The 22,315-nt window shown below is 40.1% G+C and overlaps 2 protein-coding genes across 3 annotated transcripts in view; one reads left to right on the top strand and one right to left on the bottom strand.

The window, feature by feature from the left end:
- The window catches only part of CNOT11 (CCR4-NOT transcription complex subunit 11), a 29,081-nt gene extending 23,192 nt beyond the window's left edge, over positions 1–5,889 (bottom strand). The window contains exon 1 of the mRNA XM_054973313.1: positions 5,592–5,889. Coding sequence (XP_054829288.1) covers positions 5,592–5,889 — 298 coding nt within the window. The remainder of the gene's footprint in view (positions 1–5,591) is intronic.
- Positions 5,890–6,104: 215 nt separating this feature from the next.
- The window catches only part of TBC1D8 (TBC1 domain family member 8), a 57,861-nt gene continuing 41,650 nt past the window's right edge, over positions 6,105–22,315 (top strand). The window contains exons 1-2 of one of the 2 annotated variants that reach the window (XM_054973306.1): positions 6,105–6,238; positions 19,372–19,527. In XM_054973306.1, coding sequence (XP_054829281.1) covers positions 6,109–6,238; positions 19,372–19,527 — 286 coding nt within the window. In that variant the 5' untranslated portion in view covers positions 6,105–6,108. The remainder of the gene's footprint in view (positions 6,239–19,371; positions 19,528–22,315) is intronic. The other variant, XM_054973305.1, reaches the window with a different exon arrangement.

Consider the following 22,315-nt stretch of genomic DNA (forward strand, 5'->3'; position numbering starts at 1 on the left):
TTCCAAAGCAAACCCATGTAGCAATCTAGTCTCCATGTTAGTAAAGATCGTGCAACAGTAGTTGGATCAGCTTGTTCCAAAAACAGCCATAGCTGGAGAACCAACCAAAAGCCCAAGGATGCTCTTGGACCAAGCCCAGTTGATAGATAAGCAGGTTGGTGCTATAACTAGAAGTACCTTCATTCAGTCCAAGCTAGCTCATAAGCTGGACCCTTTTTTAGACTCTGCTGAGCTAGCCATGCTGAGGTACACTACTGTTACCTTAAGGCAGGATTGTAACATGCTGTATGTGGGGCCTGTGTTTGAAGACATATTGGAAGCTTCAGTTGGTTCAGAATGCAGCAGCAACACTCTTGTCTGGAATTAACCACCTGACTCCAGTGCTATGTCAACTACATTGATTGCCTATTTGCTTCTAGCCCAGTGTAAAGTACTGGTTATCACCTTTAAAGCCCTTCATAGCATGGGGACCTCTAAAACCGCATTCCTGTATGCTAGCTATGCTCCTGAGACAGCCTTCTTCCAGTTGTACCCTCACCTCGGATGGTCTGTTTGGCACCTAAGTCACTGACTTCCTCTATGGTGGATCTCTTTCTCTGAAATGATCTACCAGAGTGGGTACAGCAGGAATCTTCACTTGCTGCAGTCAAGAAAACATGTAATATTGTTTTGTTAAAGAAGGCATTTGATGGAGGTTAAATGCTATTGATTGTTTCAAGCGATGTGTGTCTGTATTAACTTTTAACTGCTGGATGCTTTCATCTCTGTGTTCAGATTTATGCTTATTTTCAAATATTCTGCACCATTCCCTTTTGTATCTGTTAATTGAATGTCCTGTTGATCCTATTGTATTTTGTTCAGTGAATGTCCTAGCAGTTGATTATATTGTATTGACTTGCACTGTGTAATCCACCTTGGGTCTCTGTGAGAAAGGCAGACTACAAATAAATAAATATGTGTCCACAATGCTTTACTCAGGCTAGAGGCTGGTCTAGTTTCACTGGAAACCCAGGCTTGGTTTCATGCCATTTGCCTATAGCTCAAGATAAAATTATCTCCTCAGGATTACCTCCTTTAATCCTTTTAGATACTTTCTGCTCAAGATGGGTCTCAACAATAGAATGCAAACTATCTCTACAGGGTTTTTCTAGTACAGTTCTTCTGCACCTTGGTTTATCAAGGAGTTAGAGTAATTATTAAACAGAGTTATAGGACACTTCTCTACAAGTGGATCAAGCATGAGCTTTGTATGTCCCGGCAGTGGGGAACATAAAACAAAATTTTGCTCTGCCCAGTTATTTTCTCTTGTTGGAACTTCCGAAATACCGCAGAGCTTTTACTTTAGCACAACTTAATGTTCTCCCCTCTTCTCTTTTGGAGGGGAGATATGCTCATATACCATACGTAAAATGTCTCTGCCCCTGTCAATCTGGACTAGTAGAGACAATCAAGCATGTTCTTTTATATTGCCAGTATTATTAGGAGATCCGAATAAAGTACATCACACCAATTATTACAGACAGATCTAATCATTTTTTTATGCTCTCCTTTTAGCTGATTGCTGCAATGAAATTACTGCCAAGGTAGCAAGATTTTGCACCCTGGCTAGTCTAATCAGACAGAATAGCACAACTTCTTTTCAGAAATTTTAACAATATTTTAACAATTTTGAGTTTGTGGAGATAAGGCATAGTATAAATATTTTAAAAATAAACAAACTAGTAAAAGGCGCTCATACAGTGCTACTCAAAGCAGAGTTGACTTCACTAGATTTTGAAGGGCGTAGCTCTGTTTATGACAGCACTGCTAGCAACTTTTTGCCACCTGTTTATCTAGGGGCAATGATGACCCTAGATAAGAGATCAAGTGCACAGTTAAGGGGTCAAAAGACCCCTTAACTGTGCACTTGATCTCTCAGAGGAAGTACCATTCTGTCCAGAACACAATATATACTTAATCCTGGCTCAGTTTTATTCTTATTTCACAGCACCCTTTTCTTCAAGATTACATTTCAAAATGTTTACCCTTCTTCAGTGATATCCTACAGGTCAGTGGCCAAAGGGCAGATGTATCCCAGACTTTGTCACCTATCCTCTAGAAAGGACTAGAGCCAAAACAAATGAGTACAGTAGATATTATGATGGGAAAATCAACAGCTATACTTACTGAGACTAAATTAATACAGTGCAACTGGTAATTTTCTTATTAAATGAAGTAGTGATACCTCAGTGACAACAGTTTTTTTTCTCCTCTGCTTTTGACATTATCTGCTGGTGCAGTTTTTAAATCCCCAGGCAACATTTTTGAAATGTAAAAGAAAATATTATGAACTAGCTGAATTACAGGGCATGGCATACACTTTACATATTGTTGTGGTCAGTAATAACAACATTGATGTAAACCAGATGAATTCTGACATTGTTCAGATTTCAAAGACGTTCCTGAAACTCAATGTATGCTCTTATTGTTTGACTGCTGTTCAGAGACTATCTGTTGCACAGCTGTCAAAAGGGCAGCCAGAATGGGATACAATGGAGAGACATAGAATTATTGTGAGGATTTATGAGCATCCAAATGGTATGTGTGTCAATTGTTTCATTGTGGCAGAAAAGACGAGGAAGGAAATTTTATTGAGATTATTTCGGTCCAAGAATTGTGAAGGGAGTATTAAACACACAGGAGAGCATTCTTACATATCTGTGTGGGGAGACATAATCTTGAGTAGGCTAAAATTATATTCATTTAACCCAGTATTTTATTTCTTTTTAGTTTCATAACATTTTTGATTGATCTCAGATACATAAGCTAAATTTTGACAGGCACAATCAGATGGAAATCATAAAAGACTTAGGAGAAAACATTGTCTACTAAAATCACTGAGGAGAAGACGAATAAACTGATAAAATTGTTCCTCTTGCTCCCCAGTTTTTCCAAACTAAGTTTAATCAAGACAAATGTGCTCAAATTTCAGAAGACATCTATCTTAGAGCCTGATGCTAAGAGTGACACCACTGTACATAGGCCTACATTGGTGCAAGACTAATCAGTGGTATACACAGAAATAAATTCCATTCATGTAGATGAATTAAAAACTATAAATACCTACCATTCATGAAATCACCTCCAAACACATACATGCACACTCAGTTATTATACAGAGAAAGTAACAATCAGGAAAATCCAAAGTGCAGGCTTAATATTATGTAATGCCTTTCCCTCTGTGCTTGCTCACACAACAGCATTAGGGATTTACAAACAGACAGCTCTTCCTCATCCTATTCCTTCAGAGGCCTGCCTAGTATTTAGGGCACTGCACAGAACTATAGAAAGCCCTCTCCTTGAGCAAGGGGCTCAAGTCATCTTTAAAGCTAATTATGTTTGTCATACAATATTCAGCTCACATGTATAGAGATATGTAACATGGAAATAAATGTTTCACAATGGACAAGTGAGCACAGAGATGAGCATGTCAGCTACAAACTAAGTTAAGCCTGGTCCAAAGCAGTAGCTCTTTGCATACATGTAAGGCAATGGAAACAGAAGATGAAGGTACGAATTCCACTCCTGTTAGATTATCACCTTCCCCTCTACTGCATCAACCTGATGTATCCCAGACAAAGTAGAATTTGCCATAAGAGCATTGTCCTACTAGAAAGCAATTATTTTGAATGGAAATAGGCTGAGGTAACAAGAAAAACGGGTTAAATCTGTGAGTAGTGAGTCTTAATCCATGCTTATCCCCCAAGGAGCAAATTAACAACACTTTTTACTGGAGTTCTTTAAGTTTCCTATAGACTCAGCCTTTGACACTCCATCATCCCTGGCCTCTACCCTGATATTCCTGCATGGGATTTAGGTACACTGACTGTATTACCTGGCTCAGAAAAGTCATAGGTAGAGAAAACTCAGTATTTGTATACAGGATTTTTATAGCAAGAAGCTCCAGTTTTGGTTATTCTTTATTTAATAAATCTAATAAACACTTTTCAACTAAAAAATTCTCAAAACAATATACAAAATAGAAACAATTGAAGCAAAAATAAACAGGTATCGTGTGGAACCTTAAAGACTAACCAATTTTTATTCTAGAGTAAGCTTTCATAGACTAGAGAATTTTATAAGATACATGAGGTAGTTCCTCAGTTTGTACATGTGTACAATGAAGAGACTCCAGAGTGTAACTGCTGGTTTATAATTCATCAAGAAGTTTGACTGCATTTTCTGAGGCCTTAATAGGGACTTTGGGTTTCTCAGTCATTATAAACATTAACCAGTTTAGGAAGACTAGAGTAATTGTGTTATCCCCAATTCATGCTATTGTGAATGGTCTTTACTTCTGATTATATCTGAATTTTACATAATTACATCACATCCAGTATTTCCATTCTTTCATGCCCTTTAGACCTTGCTGTTCACAATTTATAATCTTATATGTATGTGTGTGTCTATGCCTGCAGAGACCTACTTCAGGCGTCCAATGAAGAAGCCTTCTTAGACACAAAGCTTATGCTCCAAGACTCCAGTTTATTTTTACAAAATGGAAGAATGTGTACTCACTACTACACTTTTAACAGTCTCAAATTGAATGTTAAACATGAGGGAGGTGGGATTGGCCATTTAACTTACAGGGAAATTTCCCAGAGGACCACTGGTGTAAACGCAGCCAAGCCCCAGCAACTCTGCCAGCTCCTCCGGGACTACTTGGCTCAGATCCTCTGCAATAGTAATTGGTGTCAGCTCATCCAGTCTCTCTTGTACTTTTGTCAGTTTGAAGGGATGAGCACCCATTGCTGAACTGCTGGGCTGAGTGGCCTCTGCAGCTCCGGCTTGTAGTGCCACAAGGTTTGTTCCATTTGGCTTGTCCCAGTGACATTTTTTACTTCTCAGTCTGCTCCTGGCTAAAAAGTCAGGTGACCTTATGGCTTCTCTGGGGAAGGCAGTAGGAAGCCTCAGGTGGCGGGGGAGGTGACTTAAGAGCAGACTCAGGAAATCCAGCCATGTGGCAGAACTTCAGCCTGCCCCAACCGCAAATTTTCCATCACCATTTTCCCCCTCTTTGCCATCTGTGCATTCCCTACTCCATCAGAGCAGTCAGGAACATTAAAATAAACGCACTTTTCTCTGCCACTATTTGTTTGCGTGTGCGAACGTTGTCTGAAAGCGGACGAGGGATGTTTAAACTCGGAAGTGCATTCTAGCTAACCTGGGCTTTGCATTCAGATCCCCTTCCCGCCCTCTTTCTCACCAGGTGGCTTTCGGTTAGCCACTCCTCTCAGCCCCAGCTGTGGGATAATAACAACACTGTCCTTTGTTCACGGCTCTGAGTGCGGCACTAATTTGTCCAGAGGACCGATATATAAGTGCCGTTATTATTATTATTAGTTAAATTTTTACTAGAACTTTCTTCGATTTCCCAAACCATACATGCCTGAAAGCCACGTCTTCTCTAACCAGGAAGCACCACCCCACCTCAGCCCCAGGTATAGGAGTGGCGGCATAATGTTTCGGTGACAACGGGGAAGCGCGGCATTCTGCACATGCTCAGAACCACTCTTCTACCTCGCCGGCGCAATATCGTTTTATTTACCCACATGATCTCCTCCCATGGCGAAATCCTAGCGAAGCCTGCCAGGAGAGGCCGGAGCCGCGGGAAAAGCGGTCCCTGTCACGCCTCCCCCGCCGAAGCAGGGCGGGCCTGTTGGCCGGGCGAGGAATCCAGGCGGCCTGTGTGGAAACGAGGGGAGGGGGTTCCTCTTTCCGCTCCTTCCACCCCCTTGCAGCGGCTGGAGCAGGTTTCTTCTGCTCGCTTGCAGGCGGAGACGGAACTCCTGTGCCGAAGAGCCTGGGGCGGTTTCGGGGGAAGCTGCGGGGCGAGAGTGCCGGCCGCATCGAGTCCTCGGCAGGGGAAATCTGAGCCCCTCCGGAGGAGAAGCCTCGACACGGCAGCTCCTCGGGCTCCTCCCAGGGCCGGCGGCGGTTGCGGGCGAGCTGGTCTCTTCTTGCGCCGCTGCTGGCTGGCTGACTGGGTCCGGCGGCGACGTTGAGCGACCGCGGGGCAATGTGAACCTGCCAGCGGGCTGGCGGGCGAGTCAGCGGCTCGGCGAGAAGATGTGGCTGAAGCCGGAGGAGGTGCTGCTGAAAAACGCTCTCAAGCTGTGGGTGACCCAGAAGAGCAGCGGCTACTTCGTGCTCCAGCGCCGGCGGGGACACGGCGACAGCGGCGGCCGTTGCTTTACGGGTAACGGCCGAGTGAGAGGGGGAGGGTCGCCGACCCCCCCCCCAGGGGGTGCGGTTGTGGGGCAGCGGGGTGGGCCCCGGTTCGGGAGGCGCGGCTGAGGGAAGCCAGCCTCGCACAGGTTGGTGGCGGGCGGGGGAATCAAAGCAGCCCTTCTGCCCTCTCCTGGGGAGGGAGAAAGAGCCGAGGGCGTGCGGCCTGTAGTTGGCCCTAGAGAGACCCTTGCCCCGCTCCTCGTTGGCCCACTGCCCGGCTTCTTGTTTGGGGCTGAGAACTTCCTTCACGAGGGGGAAACTCCTGCCTTGATTGTGGGGCTGCTGTGCTCTAGGATGGGGGGAAGGAGATGGAGAGAAGGCTCTTTGTCCAGTCCGGTGGAAGGGAGGCCTTTGCTTGAGCGGGGAACCTGAATACTTTTTTTTCCTCTGTGGGCTTGCTTGTGAACTGTAAATAGAAACTGTATGTTGTGCGTTCCCTCCAGCTGAAAAAGTGGAGTGAGGAGGCGAGGGGAGATAGTCGATATCTATACACCATGTTAGAAGCTCACTCACACCAATATTCTTCCCCCTCCCCAATCCTTTCTGGCGTCTTATAAAAGGTTTGTGTCCTGTGGAAATTCTATTATTCCAAGGCAATCAGATTTAACTTGTCTAGGACGACTTGTTCTGGTGACTGGGTCAGTTGATAAGAAAACGCTTTTGTTTTTTTGAGGGAGAGAGAAAATAAATGGACAAAAAGATGGGAAGAGCATGGTTCAGAAAGTACTGAAACTTAACAATTTTTTAATATAGCGTGAGAAAGCAGTGAGAGGCAATATTTAAGCCAGGCTATGATATGAAACAGAAAAGTGACGTTTTAAAGTAGTAGTTCTTTTGGGAATTTCCATATGGAACAACATGGTCAGGGCTGTGGCTACAGAACAGAGAAAAATACTCTATTTTGGTGGCCTTGACTTAGAAGAATGCTGTAGTTGTGGTTTATGACTATTGATAGATATAAGTAAAATGTCAAGGAATGGTTAATGCACTGTTCTCAGTAATCTAGTTTAATGGTTTCCAAATGCAAAAGGTGACTTCTTAAAACTGAAGCATTTCTGAGTAATTTGGGAGGGAGGAATGTATGTCCCAGGTTTGAGACAGAAGTGAATGTAAAACCAATAGTCTTCATCAATGTTCAGGGTGTTATTGTTTGATTTATGAGGAATTTAGGAGAGCTGTTAAGATGTAACTATCTAGTCTAGTAACAAAAAAATAAACTGTCTCAATGTTTTTGATAATGTTGACTATTTTGAAAAATAATAGTTTAAATTACTTCCCACACTGTTGAGATCTGATGTTGCTTTTAAAAACTCCCTAGAATTTCAACTATTGAGCAACTGCAGATGCTCCAGTATGTGTGTTAAGCAAGCTGGAAAAATATTTCTATTCTTGAAGTGCCAGGTTATTACACTACTGCATTTTCCCCAGCCTTGTGTAATAATTAATAACCATATACTTCGAGCCCTACATTGTGACTAAAGTCCACTGTACTTATAGTAAGCACGGCTAACTGGTGCCATCCAAACCATTTTTTTTGGTTTACTTCAGATCTGTCCCTGGAAGTCTCTCCCCCCCACCCCCACCAGCCATGATAGCTAAATAGGATCTTCATATTCTAAATACTGACAACAGGGAAAGTTGTTGCCACATTATGCACTGTTCATAGGTTGAGAGACTAACCTCCAAATATAATATATACACTCCATAATTTTCCCTTCCAAAAAGTTACCCTTCCTACCCAAGATTTAGTGCAATGCCATGGCCTTGATCTAAATTGCTTGTCCTTTCCTCAGCACCTCTACAGGAGGGTAGTTTTAAAAGATAGAGCCAGTGGAGATCGCCAATCAGAGGGTTTGTTATTTCATCTTTGCCTCCCTAAAGGGGAGGTGAAATTGACAGAGCCTTTCTTGAGGAGAAGATGAAATTAACAAACCCTCTGAGGAGCACTCTCTGCCAGCTCTGTCATTCCCTGCTAACATTGTGTCCCTCTATACCTGTGTGTCTCCATGTAAGATGTCTCGCGTAGAGAGACTCTCTGTCAAGGATTTTTTTTGCCCTTGTCCAAAATGGCTGGTGTTGGCATGCTGAGTGTTCAAATAAAGAGTGGCCATTAATAAACAATCTCTTAATAAAATGTGTCGTCTTCAATTTACATTTTCAGGAGAAATAGCTACTGTCTTCAAAGTTCACAAGGAAAGGAATTTAAAGCCCTGTTGTATAAGCTGCTAAGCAAATAGCTACTCATAATGAGGTGGAATGATTGTTCTCCCAGTGTGATATTAGGGTTGATAATATTAATCTAACATTATGAGCCTATTTATGTTGTCATTCTTGTGTGCATCAAAGCTAGTACTGAAGCAACAGTACATCTAATGTTGGGTCATATAACATAAAGCTTGACATACGGGTTAGGGATAGGTCTTGGCAATTCTGTGTTGTTTTTTAAAAGGTGTTATTATGCATTAATAAAACTATCTCCTTTCATGGAGACATCCCATTTAAGGGGTATACAGTGTGAACTGCTCTGGTTTGTCACCCTGATAAGGTTATATGTGTTTTTGTGACAAATCTTAAATTTTTTTCCTTTGAAGTGAATGTGAGAAAAGTTATACAAAAATGTTATAGTTAGATCACTCCAGTGATTGTGAAAAATGTATATTATGTTTTGGATCTCTTTATTTAATGGTTATTATTATAATAAGGAGATTAGTAAGTTAAACTACATGAACACATGAATCTGCCTTATACTGAATCAGACCATTGGTTTATCAAGGTAAGTATCTGTTCAGATTGGAAGCAAGTTTCCAGGGTCTTGGGTCAAGTCTTTACATCACTGACTACCTGATCTTTTTAACTGGAGATGCCAGGGATTGAATCCTAGGCCTTCTGTATGCCAAACAGATGCTCTGCCACTGAGCTACAATTCCTTCCCAAACCAGATGGCTATATAATTTAGTTGGCATATATTATTTGGTTCATATCTTTCTTATGAGTTAAAATTAATCTAAATGAAGCAAAAGTATAGGGGGGTAGTTCCTCAAATTACCATAGAGAAATCTGGTGGTAAGTACTACTGAATACTAATCTGAAAGCTTCCTGATGTTTGTGGATGTTACATTGCAGACAATATAAAGTCTTGTGAAGCCTTTATGAAATTTCAACAAAGTGTTTTTTCAATTTTCACAATAGTTATCTTTAATATATAAGCCATTTTGAATATATTTACTGCAGTTTATTCTGTTTTTAATTTTCTGGTTGAAGAACCTGATTCTTGAGTATTTACACATATCACTATGACTCTTCAGTACTCTGCTATACTGGTATATCTTGATTATAAAGTGCTGTGGTGTGGAAAACGCCATCAACCTATGATGACCCCTGGTGGGGTTTTCAAGGGATGATACTAACAGATATGTTATTCCATTGCCTGGCTCTGCAAAGCAGGCTTTGTCTTCCTTTGAGATCTCCCATCCAATTACTAACCAAGATCAACCCTGCTTAGCTTCTGAGTTCTAACAAGATCAGGCTCACCTGGGCTACCCAGTTTAGGGCTGTAGTGGTAGATTTGTGCTTTATCATGCCAAAGTATCAAAGTTATATACTTGAAACTATTTCAGTGGAGAATAAAGCATGTGCTTAATCTCTGCCAGTTTTAAAATGTTTACTATTTTGGTTAGATCATGCACCTACCTTTTATTTCTTTGACCTGTAGTTTCACTTCTATTGCTCTGGCAGCAAAAATGTTCAAGAGGAATTTGCAAGGGTTATTGTTTCAAATAAAAAGGTGTTGACTTTGTACTTCAGGTCTTTGGTGTATGCTGAAGTTTTGATGCCGTGTCACTGGGTTTGCTACTGAAACAGTAAGGCTGAAGAAATGTGTGAACTAGATTTTGTAGACTAACTATTCACATGTATTGAAGCAGATAAAGCTAAAACACTGCACTATCAGAATCTTGTTGGATTAATTTTCAGACCTAAAAATAGCTTCTACAGCTGGCAGAATTAGATCCTGGCCAATGAATGGCATCTTATAGATGACATTCAAAATTAAGACTGTAATGTTGAGCTCTTGGTGGCAGACCATCTTGAAAAATGTAGTATCCACAGTTAGGATAGTAATCAGGATGAGCTTTAGCTTTCTCATTCAAACTGCTTTGTTATTTTCATTTACTTTCAGTCTGACAGAGAACTTAAAATATTAATGTAGAAAACATTGGAAATGCTTTCACATATGAGTGAACTTATCCATAAGATAAGCTTGATCATTGTATACAAAAGTTTTTGGTTAACTGAAGGATCTTCATTTTCCTGGCAAAACAGAGGTGAACAGAACAAAATTCATTTTAAATTTTTATGCTCCATCAAAAAGTTCATAATGCGGTTTACAATAATTCTAAAAATACAACAAAACTACAAAAAAACCCCATAAAACAATAAGCTCCGTTATCAAAACAGCAGTGGTAAGGACTGGAGTAGCAAAAGACACTAGAGGTCTGAGTAAATAAAAATATTTTTGCCTGGTAGAAGTATCACTGCAGGACTAATGTGTATGGAGAGAGTTCCATAAGCAAAATGCAACAACAGATAATTCCCTGTTTCTGACAGCCAATCAGAAATTGGCTTTAGAAAAGAAGCATGAACTTTGATAAGGATCTTTTAAAAATGATCTTATTTTTTCAATATAGTTCCACAACTCATTTTATTTTGCCTTTAAAAAGAAAGGAGAATTAACATGTTAGACCTTTTTTTTTTGCACGATACCTTACTGTTCTCAGAGCAAAAGTATTTTGTAATCTTAGGAATGTTTCTATTGCCTATAACTTGAAGACCAGAAAATCAATGTATTTTAACAGTTTAGCACAAAGCATATGATATTCTTCCTCAATAGCTAACATTTCAAGATTGTGTAAAAATAATCATCTATATCACATGGATTTTATTTCACCCACTCCTTTAGGAATGCATTTACTGTTTACTGCTTTATTGTAGTCATATACCTACAGGTATAAGAAGTAAATGACTGAAAGCAGTTTTAAAGATAATGCAGCCTAGTTCCTTAAACAATGGCAGAATTTTCCACGCCCAAATCTTTGATAATATATGGTAATCCAGTCCAGTAGTCTTCAGCCTTTTCAGATCCAGGATTTACCTTTAATCCAAAACTGCAAAAAGAGACCCATGTCAATATTTTACCAAATATACCTGCTTTCGTTCTTACCACAACTAATTTTTGTAATTGTTGCTTGTCGTGGCAGGACTGAAAAATAAGCAGCAATGAAATCAAACTGTGCATGCAGAAAACGGAAGGAGCAAACATCCTGAGTACTTGCAATACATACGTCCCTAGGGAAACTTATTTGGGTCTGACAACATTACAGTGGAGTGAGACAGCTGTCAGTGGAAGGTATTCTGAATAAAAAAAATAATAAGTGTAGAGAGGGGAGGAGTGGAGAAGATCCTGATAGCTAGCTGACTAGCTGCAGCTAAATAACATTCTTGCTGAGTTTGCTCTCCTTTTTGTGCACAGGAACGTGTAAGAAGTGGACATGTCCTTTGGCTCTTAGTTTGCGCATTGTAGCCTAGAGCTGAGCAGAAGAGCAGCTAGCAGAGAGATATCTGGTTGGCATTCAGCCCCCACCTTCCTGGCCGTTGGTCTCTCCACCATTTGCTCATGTTGATCAGCTGCCTATTATTGTAGGGAAATTTATAGGCTTAATTTAATTTCCTGAAACCAGTACATTGATAATTGATGAGGAAAGTTGAAAGGGTTCTGATAAAGCAATATTCCCAATATGTCATTATTCAGGCATCTTTCCAAACCTGTAGCTAAGGTATTATAATTTGTGGAAATGGAGAAATTTGGCAAAAAAAGGGGGAGAAATGGGATGAGAAAGACCTATAACTTGGTTCTGTGACAGAAATACTGAGAAATGCATATGCTCTATTGAAGTTAGTGGTTTAAATTGGTTAAGAGTCTATGTTCCTGACTTTCAAGTTTGTGAATCAGACTATTGTAAAAGGAAAGGGAAAAGTGCTGGACAGGAAAATCCTAACTGAATCTATATGCATATCAAGTTCCACGCACACAAAAATCTTTCTTAAATGTAAATGATCTCTCAAAGAGCTGCTTTGGGATGATGTTTTCTGGAAGCTGTTCTCTCTCCCTCTCACCAAATATCAAATCCCACTGCCATCAGGGAAGATGGTGATGAACAGTATGGGGGCTTCATCATCCGGATTCTGTTAGAATACATTTTCTGTTTGACCAGATTGAGGTTTATTGCTTTTGTAGTTCACATTATCTGATGCTGCCCCCACCCTTTTCTTTCCCTTGAGCTAGCCTATACATTGACTCATTTTCAAAGGAGATGCCACTATGATTTGTCAAAAACCAAAGTAGCATTTTAAAAGTCTGAGCAGGACTTTAAATTGTAAAATGCATTCTAATAAGATTGAATACTATTAGTTAACATAGGAAAAACATTATTTGATGCTATTGAAAGTGATTATAATATTCCAAAGGCCAGTTTTCTTCTCAAAGACACTTCTCAAAAACTATATATTATGTTTTACTCCTATAGCAGAAAATTCTGCTTAATATAAATTAGATCAGGCTTCTGTTAACATGTTAATTCTATCCTTGCCCATTACTGGAATTCAAAGACTGTAATTTTTCCTCTTTTTTAAAAAAAGTCATAACCTGTCAACAATTATCTCTTTAAAGGAGTACCTGTTTTTCATCAGACCTTCACCAAGAACTTGTCAACGTATAACGTAAATAACAGTGAGTTTGAATAAACTTTGTTATCCAGAAAAGCAGCAACAAAAAGCACAGCTTCAGAAGGCCAGAATACCAACATATACTATGTAGATTTGTATGGCGTGAGAATGGTAGAGGAAAAAGTGTCATTTTCTCTATCAATATTTCTCAGTTCAGAGGGTTTAAAGGTACACTGAGTGTGTTGTTTACTATTCACAGAAATTGATAGTGATATTTTTGGGAGGGTTATTTTTTTTGCTTCATGCTTAATAATTGGAGTTGCTGTAGCATAGTGGTTAAGTGGTTGAACTGCTGATCAGCACTGTTCTGGTTTGAATCCCACTATTGCCATGAGCTCAGCAGGTGGTCTTGGGTAAGCTACTCTTCTCAGCCTCAGTTTCTCAGCTGTATTGTGAGGTTAATAATAACACTGATTTTGTTTACTGCTCTGAACGGGGCACTGATCTGTTTAGAACAGGGGTATATAAACAGTTGTTGTTGTTAATGCTTTGGTGATTAAGATTCAGTGTTAACATTACCTTTGAGTGCCCATAGATCTTGTTATAGTCAGAGCACTTGGTTGTTTGTGAAATAGTGTATGACAAAATGGGATACTTTCAATAATTCTGAGATATATAGGATGATAAAGATATCTGGAAGAGTTTGGTGTAAAAAATTATAATGACAGCATCTAGTAGAGCAACTGTAAGGAATCTTCAAGTATTTAAAGTTTTTCCACATTCTTACCCCAATAATTTGGTATAGTTTATCATATATTCTTAACTTAGTGGTAATCAGGGTTGTCAGCCCCCCACCAGAAATGGGAAGTTCCCTGACTTACTTTTCTTGCTGTCACTCTAAAGCAGCAGGAGAAAAATTTTTTAAATGGCCATTGAGTCAAGGTTGTGCCATCACTTCTGGGGAAAAGCAAATGTGACATCAGTCTTCTCTAGGAATCACCAGAAACTGGTTTTACCAAAGTCTCTGGTAATTCCTGAGAGGACTGATGTCACATTTGGATTTTCCCCAAAAGTGATGTCACCATTAGATGCCTTCCATGTTTCCTCCCCAGTCTCCTGCTGGTTGCTAGGCCCTACCTGGCAACCTTATTTATAATATTGGTTAATCTGGAAGTTAGTGGTCCACCCAAAACCATCCAGTCACCTCCATGACTGTATAAATATCCAGAGCAAGTTGCCACTCTGAACACCAGTAACCACTGATCTTTGGTGTGGCAGTTGGTTTTGGCCATCTGTAAAGGAAACCAGTTATGTGCCTCCTCAATATCTGTTTTATGGGAGGAATATACTCTAGAGCAGCGGTCTTTAACTTGTTAGTTGTAGTTCTTATAGAGCGACAAATCTGACTGCTTTTAGGAAGGATTTACTGCTTGGGTGCATGTGTAGAGAGCAAGGGTGTTACATTCACTGCATCTCTTTGCATGCATGCTGAGAGGAGATGTAGTACAGTGAATTGAGGCCACTCATTGTTGGTGTGGATTGTTTTTTAACACAGTCTGGACCTGTCGTGATGCTGATAAAAAGTTACTTACTTTCAAGTACTTGCTGCCCAATTGGTCCTAGATCTGGAAAGGTTGAAGACCACTTCTCTAGAGCACAGTACTAATCGGTAGCATGCATAATGAGTGGCACAGGCAGCAGGTGGTTGTGGCATATTTTTATTGGAGTGGAAGGGCCCACAGCCTGGTTCTGGTTGTGGCATGGAGTCATACTTTCTCTTCTCCCTGCTTCTGCTGTGGTGTATTGTGCACGTACTCAGCAAATGTTGGCTGTCTGTGTTAACTTTAGGGTTCCCGGGTCCCCCCATCCACTAGGTGGGAGGCTTGATGCTTGGCACCTATAGTGGCGCATGCTCCTGGCCTGCACAATAATGTCACTTCCAGGAAGTGATGTCATCATGCAGGCCAGGTGCCACCCTGGGAGTGCTCCCGTGCTCCTCAGGGGGCCAAATCGGGCCAATTCGTGCTGCTGTGGAGTGCAGGAGCACTACTGCACTCTGCAGTAGTGCAATTCAGGCCAGATCTTGGCCAATTTGGCACCAATTCGGGCTGATTCAGGGAGATCAGGATGCTACAGAGCTATTTCGGGCCCAATGTGGGCCAATTTGGACCCAATCTGGGCAGTTGCGGCATGCAGGAGCACACAGCAACTCTTAGGAGTGCACCCGGGAGGTGCATTCCTCCGCCTTTTCCCCCCATTGGCCAGGTAAGTGGGGGCAGGAGGGTGGGAGTGGGGGATCCCCTGCTCCTAGCAGGGGACTGGCAACTCTAGCCCTGATTTGTGCCCAATCCAGACCGTTTCAGCCCCAATCAGGCCGCAGCAGAGTGCTGGAGCGCTACTTCACTCTGCAATGGCCTGATCTCGGCCCAATGCAGGCCCAATCCAAGCCAATTTGGACCCGATCTGGGCAGTTGCAGCCCGCGGGGGGTGGAGGGTGGCAGTGGGGAATCCCCCATCCCCAGAGAGGGACTGGCGACCCTAGTTAACCAGGGTACTAAATACTCAGTACAACAACTTCTTTTTTTACCATTACATTCACTGTTCTCTACCATTATATATACTGAAAAACTGAACTGGAAAGTTTTAATACCTGACTTGTTGGATCAAAACTGATTTTCACGTGGTGGTTCAGTAAATCCTAGGGCATTTATGTTATCTATTAAATAGTATGTACTGTAGAGTTCATTCTATAATATTAATGTTTTCTCAAATGATGACAGATCTAATACTATATACTTTAAAAATAAAATCAGAAATTGCTTGATGGTATTTCAGCATTGGATATTTAATCCCTTACTTATGCCCAGTAGTTCCTTCTGCCTCCAAACTCTATTGTAAGGATAACAATAAATATTATTTAGAAATCTCCTCAGTGTTTTTAAATAAGGTTATTAAACTGTGGTTGAGTGTTCTGTGTACATCTCGAGTGACACTGTAAACCACTTGTTTATTACATTTTTTCACCCTTTCTCCAAGGAGTTCACACCAGCATAATTGGTTCTACTTCTGTCATTTTACCCCCACAACAACCCTGTGAGGTATTAGGCTGAGAGAATGACTGTTCCAAGAGCATCCAGCATGCTTTGTGGCACAGTGGGAATTCTAAACTAGGTCTTCCAAATTGTAGCTCGGTACTTGAACGACTGCACCAAGCTGGTTCTCTGCTGTTTGATACTATAGTAATATAGGCATGTAATGTAGCACGTCATAATCCTAGAAGTTTACAAAATAGCTAAAATCCTGGCACCAGATTTTCAGAAGTGTTTTACAGCTCTTAAATTTCCTGCTATTTCCTTTTATATAGGGAACAGCATGAGGGAGCTAGCTATTCTCTGCCTTGCAATTGTAAAGTTGAGGATAAAGAAATAGGCGCTTTTGCCCCCTCTGCTAGTTCTTGAATTTTTAGTTCTGTGTGACTACAAGCAGGCTCTTTGTTTCTGTTTCTCTCTCTGACTTTCTAACATTTGTGTTACTTCAAGGCTGTTTTAAGCATAAATTTACTTGCAAACTATATGTGTGCGCCAAGGTAGAGAGAATAATGTATGAAAGTACGATTAATTTGAAACCAGTAGGTAGGTCATCACTCAGGATTCTTTTAGTTGAAGGTCAACTTATAATGAAATTGATTTCAGTGGGCTTAGATTGGGGTAACTCTGTTTAGGATTTCATTATTCTCTGCTCTTTTATTTTAGTGGTAAGCCTGCTTGTTGAATTAGGGTCATAATTTGCTTATGATGCAAGTTGCGTGATTGAGCAGTTTGTCATAGCCACACATTGTAATTGTATTGTTTTACAGCATCAAATACTTTGCTGAAATGAGGTGGAAAGGTATAAAATAACTATATACTAATCAAGATAAATGGCTTACGTAACTGCTTTATTAATATATTTTGATCCTACATTGAAAATTAGTATAACAGAGTTAAAATTTGTTCACTGGCATGAATGCTGCAACCAGCATGACTGTGGCCCAGATACAGTGTGTCCTCCACAGCAGAAGGAAAAAGGCATAGGGGAGTTCTCTGTGTATATAAATATGAAAAGCACACACAATAAAACTTCGTTGGTTAAATGTGGATGGCTAACAAAAGCTTTTTAGTTGTAGAAGAGAAAATTCAATTATTAGAGAGCTGTGAGCTTTGTTTGAGTTTATAGGCATCAAAACTAATTTTACACTGATGTGAAAAGATTACCTTCAGGTGACTGATTACATGAAAAATATATGGCTGTCATACAACTGACCTCGAATGTCTCTATCTTTTTAGCATTATAATATAAGATGAAGCAATAAAGTTATATAATTATTTTCAAATTGTGTAGTACCAAATCTTTTCAAAATTTGATAAGAAATAGATGGTTGATGATATCATACCCAAACGAAACGTTACATTTTCTTTCTTTCTGTCTGTCTTTTTTGGCAAGAGTGTCTTTTGTAAACTGTATATCTTTCTAGCACTGCAGGTAAACAGACCTAATCCAGCAATTATGTACCATATCATGTTAAATACTTATCTCTAAAGCAGAAGTAACCTTTGCAGTTGCAGAATTGGAAAGTAGTCCTCACTCTCTTGCTCATTTGTATATAGAATATTTTTAAAGCGCATATTTTGAATAGGAAAGAAAGCAAATTTGTTGCATCAGTTTCAGTAGGCTTAAATTGGAGTAACTCTGCATCGGATTACTCTTTTAGCAGGCTAGTTATATTCAGACATCCTCCTACATAATGATAACACCTCATGAGGAAGCGGAGCATTTATTTTAAAAGGCCCCACATCAAAATAATGCCCCAGATAGAAACATGCACGTTGGAAACAAAGTTAGGACTGGAAGAAATAAAATAAATGTACTGAACCAGATTCAATTAGTGCCAGTATAATAAGCTTCAGAAGTGCTTCGCATTTCAAGAGCAGGCACTTTTGACACTTGAAAACATAGTGCCAACAGGGCTCGCATGAATGACCAGGCAGCATAAGGGTGGCTCCTCTGTGGTGAATAATGCAAGCAAGACCAGCCCTCTCTGCCTCTTCCATCAGCAGAACTCAATAAAGGACATTTTGCCCACTTTCAGCCAATTTTTATATTGCTGTTGCAGATAATCCAGCTCATTTTATCAGGTTTTTTCTGAAGCTTTGAAAAATCTTATTTTGAACTGATTTGAAGCTGAAAGTCTTACGTGTGTTAATGTGATAGAAAGGTTAATCTGAAGTGCAGAGGAATGGGGGAGATGAGGAACTGGCTGTCATTAGCAGTCATTTAGGAGGAAGAATTAAACATGAGAAACAAGAAGTGACGTGGTGTGGGGAATTCACTTTTGATTTCTGTAAAGCCACAGTGTGCAGAAGTTATAAAGTCATATAGGATGAGTTACTGATCTGGCTTTTACCTATACTGAAACTGCATTTTGATTGACAGTGGCTACTTGACACCTGATTTCCAGCAATGTAGGATTATATGATATGTTGAAAGAAGTAAATAACTCTAGTTTTGATTAATGCTTTTACAAAATTAACATCTATCTCCCTTATCAGATAATAGTTGATTTATTATATTATTTTTGTTATGGGAGCAGATGTTGCTTTCCCTTCTAGGTATGAGGTATTTCATATTCATTTACTTACCATCTTTATCTTTGGCTACAGTCTTCTAGACATTTGCTTGGAAATAATTCCAGTTGCGATTAAAGGCTTTTCTGATGCTGTTTGTAGAACAGTTTATCACTAAACTAAAAGCAGCAGAAGCAGACCCTGAAAGAGGTGCCCTGATTCATGGGATTGTGTGCAATGTTTTTGTTTTCCAGCCACGGTTGCATTGTGAAATTCTTTGCTGTATAAAGTATGGGTATCAGCACAATTGCCATATGGCTAGTGTGGTTCAGATGTGCTATATACAAATCCCAATAAAAGTATTGGTGTAGACATGCTGCAATGAGACTTACTCTTGAACACGTAAACTGAGAATTGCAGATTTCTCCTTGACATTAATTTAATGAATCTGCAACATTGTATTAAGATTGCTCTTTCTCAAGAACAAATGTTATGAAACTTTAATGCCTTAAAAAGTAGACTTCAGGACAACATGGATTTTGCATCTTTATCAAACATTGACTCAGATGTAATGCTGCAAACTGATTAAAAGGATGGCAACTTAACCCTTCTTTTGTCTTATTAGGTCACTTCATTGTCTGACTGTCCATATTTCTCTTGTGCATGTCAGTTTGGGGGGGATACTTGTGTAACCAGCTAAACAAAAAATTACTATGAGAATTCGTAGTCTTTTCTTAAAACATGACTTTTGTTTTTCTTCTTCTTTATATTTGTTCAGGTCGTTTGGTAGGTGCTCTGGATGCTGTGCTTGATTCTAATGCCCGTGTAGCTCCATTTCGAATTTTGCTTCAAGTGCCAGGATCACCTATTTATTCTGCCATAGCATGTGGTGAGTTATTGAATGGATCCGAAGTTTACTGGGCCATAGCCATTGGTGAGTTGCATACCAGACAGAAATAATGTCTGAGCATGCTATGGGCTGCATGTCAAAGAAGCTTAAGGTAACCTGAATTAATAATATTGCTGTGTGCTTAAGTGCTTATTTAACAACCAAAACATAATTTGTAACATTTCCAGGTATAGAAAATTAGTTACACAATATTAAAAGTGCTTGAAGGTGCAGTCCTGTGCCCGCTTGCTTGGAAAATAAAATCATGGAGTTGGAAGGGGGCATACAGATCATCTAGTCCAACCCCCTGACCAGTGCAGGATCAGCCTAAAGCATCTCTGACAAATATTCATCCAGCCTCTTCTTGAAAACTGTCAGTGAAGGGGAGCTCATCACCACCTCCCTAGGCAGCTGATTCCACTTTTGAACTACTTTGACTGTGAAAAAGTTCTTCCTAATATCCAGCCGGTACCTTTGTGCATGTAATTTAAACCCATTGTTTCAGGTCCTACCCTCTGCTGCCAACTGGAACAGCTCCCTGCCCTCCTCCAAATGACAGCCTTTCAAATACTTAAAGAGAACAATCATGTTCCCCCTCAATCTCCTCTTCTTCAAACTAAACATTCCCAAGGCCCTCAGCCTTTCCTTGCAGGGCTCAGTCTCCAGACCCCTGATCATCCTCGTCGCTCTCCTCTGTACCCTCTCGATTTTGTCCACATCCTTGATTTTGTCCACATCTCGATTTTGTCCAAATAGCACAACTGAACTTAATTGGTTGGCCTTCTGCATAGGAATGACCTTCATGGCACCCAGTAATGGGAAAGAATAGCGTAGTTTTTCAATCCAGCAAGACCCAAGCATTATTTTTTCAGGCTCAGTACAAAGATGTAAAATGCCCCCCCTACACATACCAACACCCCAGTTCCTCAACCAATGCATACAGTCTCATGAACCGTGAAAAAAGTTTGTTTTACTGATGAAATTGTTACATATTCTACATTTCTAAAAAATGTCTGCTTTTGTAACTTTTGTTTAATAACAACATCTAGCCTGAGAGTCCTACAAGTTTGATAACTATATTGTAACTTTTTTTAAAAAGTTTTTTATTTTTTAATATCTAACATAAAAACTATATTGTAACTTTTTGTTCGCTAAAAAGGGATTATCTTGTCAGTGTCTTTGAAAAAAAAAGCTAATGGAAATATGTGGCTGCAAAGATTACATCAATTAACTTAAAGATTTATTTTTCTGTTCTTTTTCATTGCAAAATCATGAACTAGCCCCCCAAAGTCAATTTCTCTTGCAAGTTTACACTCAATAAATGAAATGGCTAGATGGGTTAACTGTTCTTGCTCCGTTGATAATACCTGCAGTTTTTGATGAGAGCTAGTTTGCTGAAATTTCCTTCTGCTTCTTCCACATTCACTGGCAGCATGCAAAGAAACTATAGGACTATGCACATTTCACAGAAAATTAGTTGCCACAGAGTCTCTATATAGAAATCATTTTCATCTTGATTTTGTTTCCCTAGTTAACTGTTTCCCTAGTTAACTGTATTATTGCTCGACTGCAGAAATGCCTTGTCTGGTTTGAAAAGCTGGGGCATAGATTGATTTTCTTTAGTTTCTTTTTGTTCCCTTTTTTTAAAACCTAGTTGCATTTCTGGTTGCCTGACTGTATTTATAGCCACCACCGGACATGGCAGCATAGAGACTGTGTGCACTTACATATATTTTGGGCCACCAAATCCTACCAGAAGAAGCAGCAGCACTTGCTCCCACTATCTTATGGGACTTTGATTTGCCCTTCCCACCAGGATTCCCTCTCTTTTGCCTATGCAAAAGGAACTCTGGGAGTGGTAGTTCTTGATATGATAGATCTGGAAGGCCCAGCACTTCAGAATGTTGTTTGAGATTGCAGCTAATGCAGCTTCTGATTTGCTCCAGCAAATCTCACATGATTTGGACAGTAGAAACAGATACAAGGAAATAAGCTTCCATATATATCCTCAGGCATGACCTACAGCTTATCCGCAATATATATGGTTCTTGCAGACATGGGGGAGCAACAGCATTCTAGGGAGGGGGAGCATAAAATGTGGCAGAGGAAAATTCCTTTCAAAGAGACATGGTTCTTCCATTGCTTGTTGAAAGGAGGGCCTCTTCAGCATGGTGAACTTTACATTGGTTTTTCTGTGTCTTCAACCCATGAGGATTTTTTGTCTTTTTAAATGGTATCCTCTTGCAATGTTTTTTTTTAATGGAAAACACTTGAATGGTTGCTGTTCAACCAGTCAGGTTGCAGGTTAATAAAGGGGAGGGTAAAAGTCAGGGCCAGGCTTCACACCAAAGAAAGCATTCTGCACTTCAAAAAAAGCCATGGTTTGACTTTGTTGGGGGGAAAAACTGATGTATGTGTGCAGAGAGAGGTCTTCTCCACACTGGGCTTTTAAAAATCAGTTCTGCCCCCCTACTTCATCGATTTCTCTCCAGACTTCTGCACTCATGGTCAAAATACACTGATTCAGTCTCCAAACTGCTTCCCAGACTTTTTTGCATTCTGCATGGAGAAAACCTGCAACTGCTGCAGAATCAATCTTTCCCTCACTTTCCTACAGCTTTTCTCCCTGCACACACAACCCAATTTTTAACCCAGCAAAATCAAACTGGGTCTTTTTAAAAATGCTTTCTTTGGAGAGAGACCTGGACCTGGCTCTGCCTTTCACTCTCCCCTTTATTCCCCTGCGTCCTGATTGAACAGCAGCCAATCTAGTTTTTTCCTGAATTTTTAAAAACTGGATGGCAACATTGGTTCCTGTAAGAAAAAAAAGTTG

This window comes from Eublepharis macularius, chromosome 3 (genome assembly GCF_028583425.1).
Source record: "Eublepharis macularius isolate TG4126 chromosome 3, MPM_Emac_v1.0, whole genome shotgun sequence".
Classification (NCBI taxonomy): domain Eukaryota; kingdom Metazoa; phylum Chordata; class Lepidosauria; order Squamata; family Eublepharidae; genus Eublepharis; species Eublepharis macularius.